The sequence below is a fragment of the Crocodylus porosus genome, unplaced genomic scaffold (assembly GCF_001723895.1).
Source record: "Crocodylus porosus isolate Cpor-Errol unplaced genomic scaffold, CroPor_comp1, whole genome shotgun sequence".
In the NCBI taxonomy this organism is placed as follows: Eukaryota; Metazoa; Chordata; order Crocodylia; family Crocodylidae; genus Crocodylus; species Crocodylus porosus.
This window is the reverse complement of record NW_017728943.1, coordinates 93,557,649-93,568,881: the sequence shown is the minus strand read 5'-3', so window position 1 is coordinate 93,568,881 and position 11,233 is coordinate 93,557,649. Positions and strand designations below refer to the sequence as shown.

The following is an 11,233-nucleotide window of genomic DNA, read 5'->3' as shown; positions in this document are numbered from 1 at the left end:
CAGAAATTTCTCAGAATTTGGCTCTGAATCATATGATCTATATAGTATTGTAAGAAAGCCTAAAAGGTTGAGCTTCTGCCATAGCTTCCCAGAACGTCAGATATTTATTTAAAGAGTGCTGCTACTGCTACAGTATCTTTTATTCAATATAAGATTATCATAGGAAACTAGAACTGGAAGGGATCTCACAAGGTCATCTAATCCACTTCCTGGCTCAGGGTAGGGTCATTCTTGACTAAACCATTCTGGCCAAGGGTCTGTCTAATCTCTTCTTGAAAACTTCCAAGGATGGAAATTCCATAATTTCTCTAGGTAGCTTGTTCCCATGCTTGATTACTCTCATAGTCAGAAAGTTCTTCCTAATCTCCAGCCTATATTTCCCCTACTGCAGCTTGAAACCATTTCCCATTGTTCTGTCCTCTAGAGCCACAGAGAAAAGCACCTCTCCATCCTCTTTATAATTCCCTTCAAGTTTTTGAAGACTGTTATCAAATCCCTCTTCAGTGTTTTTTTTCTTCACACTAAATAACCCTAGCTCTTCTAGCCTTTTCTCATAAATCTTGCTTCCCAGAACCATAACCACATCCCCCCTGCCCTCTAGTGGACTCTTTCTGAACTGTCCACATCCTTCTTGAAGTGTCCAAACTGGACACAGTACTCCAGATGAAGCCTTGCCAGATGAGGCTGAATTCAGTGGAGGAATTGCCTCCCTTGATTTTCAGGTGACACTTCTATTAATACAACCCAGTATGCTGTTGGGTTGTTTTTTGGGGGGCTTGTTTTTTGGTTTTTTGTAATAGGATCGCACTGTTGACTCATGCTCCACTTATGGTCTCCTGTAACCCCTAGGTCCTTGTATTCTGTCCCAAGTGCAGAACTTTGCATTTGTCCTTTTTGACTCTCATCTGACTGCAGACCATTTCTCTGGCCTATCTAGGTCCTTCTTGATCCTAGCCCTACATTCTACCCAACTTAGTGTCATCTGCGAATTTGCTAAGCATGCACTCAACCCTATCATCCAAATCATTAAAGAAGATGTTAAAGAATACTGGACCCAGGATACCCACATTGTCTCCTCACACTAAATTCATCCTATTTTGGCTTCAGTGTTTATTCTTTGTGGACCTATTTAATACAAAATAATAAATGCTTTCCTATTTCTTGAATCCTCCAACTCTTTTACCTTCCATTATGTACCCAGTATACAATTCGAACTTGGTTAGAAATTTTTACATGGAAATTGCTTTCCATCACAAATTGCTGTTTTTGATAAACAGTTTTTTTTATTATTATTGATAGCAAATAAATATCCTCTGAAAATGAGTTTTCAAAAAAAAATCTAAGAAATGTCATTTTAAAAAACATTTGATAGTCTGAAAAAATTCATTTATCTATAGGTTTTAGAGTACTACAAACATGGCATGAATGGTAGAGTCTAATGTAACATATAACATGGCAAATAATGTGGTTTTATTTTTAAAACCAATAAAAACTTATATTTACCACAGAATGAATTATGTAAACTTTTCTAGATCAAATTCTTCCCTTTTGTGCTTTAGTGAAACTGTTTGATACATTAATAATGATAATAATAAAATCAGAGATACATGTAGGGCACGTCTACACATGCCTCTTGCGCAAATGACTGCACAGTACTAACCATCACTGTGTGGTCCCAGTGTCTCATGGTTAGTTTTAGCATAGCGGTGAACTACAGTGTTGTAGCTTGTCGCTATGGCGATTGCAACATCGGCATCACGATTTGTGTCTGATGCTACGTTGCTGTAGCAATGAGCTACATCACTGTAGCTCATTACTACACTGACATAGCATCTCGTGTAGCCATGCCCATTGTATGCTAATTGCTAGTATAGTAGCTCTCCCCACCCCTTTGTATTGCCTGAAATACTTTTTCTACTGATTTTTTTTCCTGGAATATTTTTTTATGATATCACTTGACATAATAGTATGTGTTACGTTATCCTTGGCTGTGACTGGCATGTCAGTAAATATGGGAACAATTGTAGAAATACTTATTTTTTCCTCTCTAATTATTCTATTGAACACCCCAGTGCTATAATTATGAATGCACTAAAATCTGATTGTATTAGATCAGATTTGAACAAAGCACAATCACTCTAGCCCTGCTTTTTTTACTGAATGGATTGAATTTATTCACCTTTGGTTACCAGAATATGCTCTTTTTATTAACTCTAAGTGGAGTAGGTATCAGTCTATTTACCCAGTTCACCACCTGACTTGGTAACAATGTACAAAATGCTTTATTTTAAGCACTATTTGGGCAGTTAAAATTAGGTTCCTTATCATTCCGAAGAACTCAGATCCCCACCTCACTCTATTATTTTAAACCATTATAGATCAACTCTGAATTGACCTAAAGTACAAAGACAAGGTATTTTTGCTACTCTTAGATGTAGGTTTCTTATACAAAAAAATACTTGAGTTTTTATGATAAAATTTATTTATTTACTTATTTACAATTACATTTGTGAACTCTCTAGTCAGAGATCAAAGAACTTGATAAAGTGAGGAGAGAGAAAATCAATATTTTAAGAGAGACCTTGATTTTATGTACGTTCTTAAGAAAAGTGTACTGGTTCTGTGATCATGAATCAATTTCATAATCCTTCCCATTTTCATAAAATGGTTAATGAAAACAGAAGTGCCCTTTCTGAGTATTTTATCTTGACTTGGTAGATCAGATTTAATGTATTAGCCCTGTGATATAATGAAACTATTAGGTCCACAGAATTTTTGGTCCAAGTTTGCATATATACATGTACATATAAAACATGAACAACTGAATGTACAAAGAGTACATTTCCAAAATGTGAGTCATGGATATCTGGCTGACACCAAATTTATCCAGTTTTAATATGGGCCCCATTTAACTCTAGTTTAAGTAATGAAAAGCAGGAGTAGTATTATAATATTATAATTATTATAATTTGTTTGTAGTATTATACAAGGCAAGTAGAGATGGAAGATCAGTTGGCAAAATTTAAATCTGGTTCAGATTTTGAACATCACAAAGTAATGGTATGGTAAGATATAAGTGTTTGTTCTGATCTTTCATAAAAATAGTGATATTTGGCTCGTGTTATGGGTTCAGATTCATATATAGTAGAGTACACCTCTGGTTTTGGTTCACTGGGGATTGTTTAATTAACAATCCAGCGATATTAAGGAAAACCGGTATTAACTGATCATGTAACTTGAGTGAGATCAGTAATGTATTTGGTATATAATATTTGTTTTAATTGATAGTCTTCTGAAGTGCTACCTAGTTACAGAAAAAAAATCTCTTTATTTAGCACCTGTTTTTCTCTTTCTTTTTCTACAGACTATCAGAGACACAATGATCATGCACAATAACAGTACAATCTCCCCCTTGCTTTCAAATGTGAGCTCCTTCTGGAACAGAGATACCCAAGGACCAGGACCGGTTGATGATACAACATTATTCACTGGCAGCTATGACTTCACCCCCAAAAATGAGAATTTTTCCTTCACCTCTGTAGAAGCAACCAATGCATCCCGGAATGAAACAGGCAAAGACCCTCTTGGCGGTCATACTGTGTTGCAAGTAGTTTTGATTGCTTTTCTCACTGGTATCCTGGCACTGGTGACAATCATAGGAAACATTCTAGTGATTGCAGCATTTAAAGTTAACAAACAACTGAAAACAGTCAACAATTATTTTCTGCTCAGCCTTGCTTGTGCCGATTTGATCATTGGTGTTATTTCCATGAACCTTTCCACCACATATATCATTATGGACCAATGGACTTTGGGGAACTGGGCCTGCGATCTTTGGCTCTCCATTGACTATGTAGCCAGCAATGCCTCTGTCATGAATCTCCTTGTCATAAGTTTTGACAGGTATTTTTCCATCACTAGGCCACTTACATACAGAGCTAAACGAACAACGAAAAGGGCTGGAGTGATGATTGGCTTAGCGTGGGTCATCTCATTCATTCTTTGGGCCCCTGCCATCTTGTTCTGGCAGTATTTTGTTGGGGAAAGGACTGTGCCTCCCAATGAATGTTTTATCCAGTTTTTAAGTGTACCTATCATCACTTTTGGCACCGCCATAGCTGCCTTTTATTTGCCAGTCACCATTATGAGTATTTTGTACTGGAGGATCTACAAGGAGACAGAGAAACGCACCAAAGAGTTAGCAGGGCTACAAGCCTCTGGCACCGAAGCAGAGGCAGTGCAGTTTGTCCACCAAACTGGCAGTTCCAGAAGCTGCAGCAGCTATGAGTTGCAGCAGCAAAGCCTGAAACACTCCAACAGAAGGAAATTCAGACGCTGCCATTTCTGGCTAACAGCAAGGAGCTGGAAACCCAGCACAGATCCAGGGGATCAGGAGCACAGCAGTAGTGACAGCTGGAACAACAATGATGCTGCCGCCTCTCTTGAAAACTCTGCGTCCTCTGATGAAGAAGACATTGCCTCGGAGACGAGAGCCATTTATTCCATTGTGCTGAAGCTTCCTGGTCACAGTGCCATCCTCAACTCCACAAAGCTACCCTCTTCAGAAGATTTGCACGTATCAGGGGATGAACTGCAGAAATCTGACACTGAATCAAAGGAGAGGAAACATAAAAAGCTGCATACTCAGAAGAGTGTGGAGGATGAGGGGATTTTCCAGAAGAGTTTTTCTAAGCTTCCAGTTCAACCAGGGTCAGCAGCAGAAACAAACAAGATTGCCGATGGCATTTCATCTGTGGCTACAACACCTGCAGCCCTGTCTTTGTCATTTAAGGAAGCCACTCTGGCGAAAAAGTTTGCCTTGAAGACCAGAAGTCAGATCACCAAGCGAAAACGAATGTCACTTATTAAAGAAAAGAAAGCAGCACAGACACTCAGTGCCATTTTGCTTGCCTTCATTATCACCTGGACCCCATATAATATCATGGTTCTGGTGAATACCTTTTGTGAGAACTGTATTCCCAAGACATTTTGGAACCTGGGGTATTGGCTTTGTTACATCAACAGCACAGTGAACCCTATGTGCTACGCACTGTGTAACAAAACTTTCAGAACCACGTTCAAGATGTTACTGCTGTGCCAGTGTGACAAACGGAAACGACGCAAACAGCAGTATCAGCAGAGGCAGTCAGTAATTTTTCATAAGCGGATCCCTCGAGAGGCTTCCTAGAATAGTATTTTTTAACAAATGAAAAAATATAGATATATTTGTGTGTGTGTGTGTGTATATATATATATATCGACAGCAAAGGAAGAATGAGTTTGGGAGGAAGGGCGGTTCCAGAGTGCTGATGAAAATGTTTGATCATCGTGAAAAACATGAAAGCAGCTGCCAGCTTATGTTTCCTTTTAATAAATCCAGTTTAGTATGAAAATCAAATCTGAATTCAGCAAAAACAAATACACTTCAAGGTTTTTATTAAGGAAATGAAAGACTTAATAAAATTTTCCTACAATGTTACAAGTTGTATAGCAATTATAAACTCATAACTGATCTGCCCAGGTCTTTGATTTTAATCAACTCTGGGATCTCAGGTAAGCACATCTAGCTAGACCAACTGTTTTCCAAGGAATCCAACAAGTTTCAAGTTAAGTCACATCTGGACACAGCAAGCTAGCAAAACATGAGTATGAAATTATTTAAAACACTGTATAGGTTGCAAAACTACTTCTTGTTGTCCTCGTTGAGCTTCCTTGTGTTCTCCTCTTTTGGTGTATTGTTAATTGTAGCCCTGATTCTTAAGCCTTATTCAGTACCTATTTTTGCAGCTCATGTTGTGTGTGTGTGTGTGTGCGTGTGTGCGTGTGCGCATGTGTATGTATGTGTGTACACATGAGAGAAAGTACACAATGTACACTCACAGTCACATAATATATATTTAGATACACACAGACATATACCAGGAAAGAAGTGATTTATCAGTGTAGGTCTTTACATGGCTCCCATCATTGTGGTATATGAGTGAAATAAATTCTTTGGCAAATTATTCTCCAAGTGTAGATTTATTTCATTATTTTCTACTTGTCATTCTAATTTATCTTTAAAACCCAGTGCAATTCACAGAGATTTGGAATGGAGCTTGCTGAACTGCACTGTGAGCTCAGTACAGAATTTTCCCATGTGCACATATCAACCTAAACTTTAATACAGAGATACAGCCTGATAAAACAACAGGTAGGTGTATGCAGTGCTGCATGAGTCCAAGCGCTCATACCTCACCAGAAGAATTGTAGGTAGCGGAGCCTAGCTACTAAACTCAAGGTAGAGGGCCTGGGATTCAGGGATTTGTAGTTTTCCCAGACTGAATGGCTGTATTTAAAGTGAAGGAACTTGCAATTTTCTCTTTTTCATACAAACTTAGAGGGGACCTTGCATTTGTACAGACTGTTAGTATCGCCTCCAGATGCAAGAAGATATCTTGCACTGTTTTGAAACTGAAGGACATTCATTCAAACATGTTTTTTTTCACAATCTGTTTTAAACTTATCAAGATAAATGCATCTAATTATGTTCAACCCTGGCACAATCCATGTAACAAAAAATAGTGGCAATCACCAACTTAAAACCTGGCACTTTCTGATAAAGAAAAATTTTAAAAGGGCTTTAATATTTATAGCTTAGACATGACCAGTGTTTCCTGGTATTTATGATGTGATCTGCACCAAACAGTGTGTACTTTATAAAAGTCAGAGATCCCCTGAGGAAAGAACTGTACTTTTACATATTGTTCCAAATCTGATTTAGTTACATGTTGAAAGACAAATTTGTACTTTGTATTATTATCCTTTGAGCTGACCAAAACTTTTTTTTTCTCGCAGTCTTATTTTGCTGAAAATAAAAAATAAAAATAAGAAAAGAAACCCCTTCCTTTTTAAAGGGGCATCAGTGTTGTGAACACAGAACCAGTGTAAAAGCTGCTTTTGTATTCAGTGTGAGATGGTGTTTACAGATGATTTTGACAACAGTGGAAGTATATTAAATGGTGTCTGTGTATCTGAACTAATTAATTTTGTGTTATGTTTATATGAAGAAATATTTATACATATTTCACCAAATGTTTATTTAATGTTGATAAGTATTGCTCTTCAGTCTTCAACTGTAGTATCCTTTTAAAGTGATTCATAAAGGTTTGCTTGAGCAATGAATAGACTATACCAAGCTTTTATGGCACTAAACCAAGTGTTCATATTCCTGACATACATTGCTCATTTCTTTGTATGAGTTCTGGTAAAATGACAATCTAAAACAAAGTTTGCACGCTATGCTTTAGGTTTAATAAAAACTAAGAAAAAGTAGATTTTGAGCTGTATGTGACAGTCACATTTAATGGTGGAGAAGACAGTAACTGATGGATCATCTCTTTTAGGCACATAAAACCAAAGATTTATTTTAAGAGCCCCTAGTCTGTCTTCTAATATTCATAGAAAATTGCAGAACTTTATTCTGCAGAACTGAGACGCAAAGAAATGAGTATCTAAAACTCATTTCATTACTCAAGTTGACCTAACTAATGTTTTAACATATATCTATATATCTATACAGCTATATCGATATATATATCTATAGATATATAGATATTGACATATTGTTATCTTCTGATATCTAAATATTGCCCACCATACACAAAATGTGAGAGCCAGGAAGGAAACTAGAGTTCAGGAAGAGAATCTATGGCATATTGTTACGTGGCAAATATTTTTTTTAACACAGCTATGCTTCTTCTGAAAACAACTGTCGGCATTGTTTACAAGATAGGAAGAGTTAAAACCTTTGGATTGTTTTCAGAGAAAAAATAAACAATCTGGTTCTTGATGTGTGAACAGGCTTGAAAATGTTATTTGCAGACATAAAAAATTATGTATGTGTACACATATTGTAGCATAGTTTAATTTACTTTTCTATTTACTTAATGGAATATGCACTATAAAATTTTCTAAATTTGGCTTATTTGAAAATACAATTCTAAACAAATGTAATCAAATGAATATATATTTTGCTTGTGTTTATGTATTTGCATTTTATACATATGCACACCCAGGGATTACATATACATGCACAAACATAGACGTTGCTTCTATGTATATATACACACATAATTACATGTGTGGACAAGAAAGGAAAAAGCAATACACGTGGTATAATCTAACACAGCATTTCTTCTAACAAAGCAAAGCTGCAGTAATGCCTCAGATATGATGGAAGAATGTGGAGTCACAAATGCTGTAAAACTGTCATTGGGTGCAGACAAGGAGCTCCATTGTATGAACCCTCTTCACATCAATAGAGTAAGTTGGACAGCAGGCCTTCGTCTGCTCCCATTAACTTCAGCTGTGCAGAATTGGACCCCATTAGAGTATGTTCATTTACAGCCAGTAGGGACTTTTAGATCACTGAATAAATTTTATAAGATGGGCTGCCAGAACAGTATCAAAATGCCAGATTCTGTAAAGCTCTCTCTAAGATATCTGCATATTCAGCAACCCCTGCTCTTGCATGTAGTGGGCTTGTGTAAATTATTTGAATGATAGAAATTTGATTATTTTATACAACTTCAGGTTCTATAAAAATATGCTAATGCCTGACCCAGCAAGCCAGCATAAAGTATAATAGTGAAAGAAGATCTTTTCTTTAATTATGAACTTCTTGTCATGGCTATCTGGTAAAATTAGATTCTGGGTCTACTTCTGTACTTCTGATTGTCCTAATATAAAGAAATACATAGAAATTCATTAATTGTCTGATTTTTCAAATGTGCTGAGCACCTTCAGTTCCCATTACCTTCAGTGGGATTTATGGTTACTAAGTATTCAGATCATATAAGGGGACCTAACAGTTCTGAGAGACAAAAAATACAGCCAAACGGATGTGCTGAGCAATGTCATCTTACTTGTCTGTTATCCATGACCTTACTAAAATATTTTTTTTCCTTTTCTGAGATGTTGCATTTTGTTGCTTTACTGTAAAAATGGCCAGAAGAAAGCTTGGCCCATTATCAATCTTGTGTATAGAACAAATGAAAACATGTCTCAAAGTTGACTCACTTCTCCTGTACAGACAGCAAACATCAAAGCAAAGAGGAAATCTATTTTTATCTCTTTCTTGGCTGACAGTGTCAGTAGTTTCAAATATAAACACATAATTATACAATATGCACATGTGGTAGAGATATCTATGTGATATTGTGCTAAGATATGTGATAAATTGCATCTACCAAGCACTCTTGACTAGCTCATTTTCCATTTGATCTTTCATAGACTTCATAGACATTTGAGCTGGAAGGGACCCCAGAGGATCATGGAATCCAGCTTCCAAGCTTTAGTCCAGTTATCCTAAAATTTTTGTTAGGATATTCAGAAAGTTTTACTACCCTGAAAAATCTGTATTATCTGTTTTTAAACATGTTTTTGGTTTTTTTTAATACATTGATAAATGATCTGGAAAGAAAGGAACAGTGTGGTAGCCAAGTTTGCAGATGACAATTATTCAGAGTGGTAAAAGCCAAGAACTATGGAAGTATCTTGCAAAATTGAGTGAAATGGGCAACAAAATGGCAGATTAAATTCAACTTTGATAAGGTAAAATGATATATATGGGGGAAAAATACCCAAAAAATACACACACGGTGATAGACTTTATGTCAACTGTTACTTCACAGAAAAGGAATCTTGAATGCATTGTGGGTAGTTCATTAAAAACATCCATTCAGTGTTCAGCAGCAGTGAAATTAGAAAGGCAAACAAAATGTTAAGTATTATTAAGAAAGAAATCCTAAACAAAGCAGTAAGTATCATTCTTTCCCTTTTATAAATCTGTGATTCACCCACGCCTTGAAGATTGTGTGCAGTTTTGGTCTCCACTTCTCGAAAAGGGTATAGAAGAAAAAGGAAAGGTACAGAGATGTGCAACCAAGATGCTCAGAGGTATGGAGGGGTTTCCATATGAGAAGGGATTACCAGTAAATAGGCTAAGACTTTTCAGTTTAGAAAAGAGACATTTGACTCAATGATATCTCCTGGCAATGAGTCTGATAGCTGAGATAAGGGTTGTGTGTACAAGCATATCTTTTTATCACTTTCAGATTTAAGCCAATTCATGGTCCTCAAGTGACCCTTTGCTTTTGTGTTTTGAGACTGGATGAACAGAAGATCCTGAACTACCTTCTCTGTACCATTCATTTAATTTCTAAGGATTTATGTTATAGTTTCTTCTTTCCCTCCTCTCTGTGGTAAGCAATTTCACTCTTTTTCAATTTCTGCTTGCCATATATTCTAGTGTATCACTAGAGAGAAAAGATTTCCAGCTTATTAGTATAACCACACTTCACTCACATCTAGGCATGGTAGATCCTCCAATATTGAATGTTGAGGTCTTTTTATTTATTTATTTTTCTTGACTACAGAAAAGTTATTGTAGCCATTTATAAACACTCTTCCTTTTTTTTTCAGTGCTTAATATTTTCAGCTGCTTAGTGCTTTAAAATTGTTTGAATTAATCCTGGCAGAGATAAATCAGTGGACAGAGTACAGGTAAAGATTCAGAATAAATACTATTTTATCACATGGCTATCCCAGAAAAACATTGTGCACAGATGTGTTTATATCTCTCTGGGTAATATGTATGCTGCTAGTGTAAGTGCAGTTTAAGTATGAACTAAGCACTGCATTTAAACATGTAGACATACAGTACCATTTATATGAAAGTATATGTGAAATTATACTGGGATTGTCAGCCTCAAAATTCATAGATTCATAGATTGTTAGGGGCTGGAAGAGACCTTGCAGATCATTAGGTCCAGTCCCCCTGCCCTGCTCTAGGCAGGACGACAACAGGGGGTTAGGTGACTCCAGCGAAGTGACTGTCCAGTCTTCTTTCCTGGTACGAAGCCTGAAGTGGTCTTCCAGGAGTTTATATTCATTGCTCCTGGTCTTCCCCAGGGGTGCCCTAGTGAACAGTTGTTCACCAAGCTCCTGATGCACTCCTCTGATATAGCAGTAAGCAGTTATCAAGTCCCTTCTCAACCTTCCCTTCTTTAGGCTAAAAAGGCCTAAATGGCAGGGTTGTTGGGTTTTTTTTAATGCTTCATAAACTTTAACCTGACAACTGTTCTGTTTTTACTAATATTCTACATATCATGCTTGGAAAGAGTCTATAACTTTCTGTAGAGTGCCACTATCAGAATACAGTCTCTTTATTTGTAAAAATGTTTCTTTTAGA

At 36.6% G+C, this 11,233-nt stretch overlaps 1 protein-coding gene across 1 annotated transcript; it reads left to right on the top strand.

Moving 5' to 3' along the window:
- Positions 1-3,368: 3,368 nt before the first annotated feature.
- CHRM3 (cholinergic receptor muscarinic 3) lies at positions 3,369-7,018 on the top strand. The gene has a single exon (XM_019549809.1). It carries the CDS (start codon positions 3,380-3,382, stop codon positions 5,186-5,188), a length of 1,809 nt encoding a protein of 602 aa, XP_019405354.1. The 5' UTR covers positions 3,369-3,379; the 3' UTR covers positions 5,189-7,018.
- Positions 7,019-11,233: the final 4,215 nt, after the last annotated feature.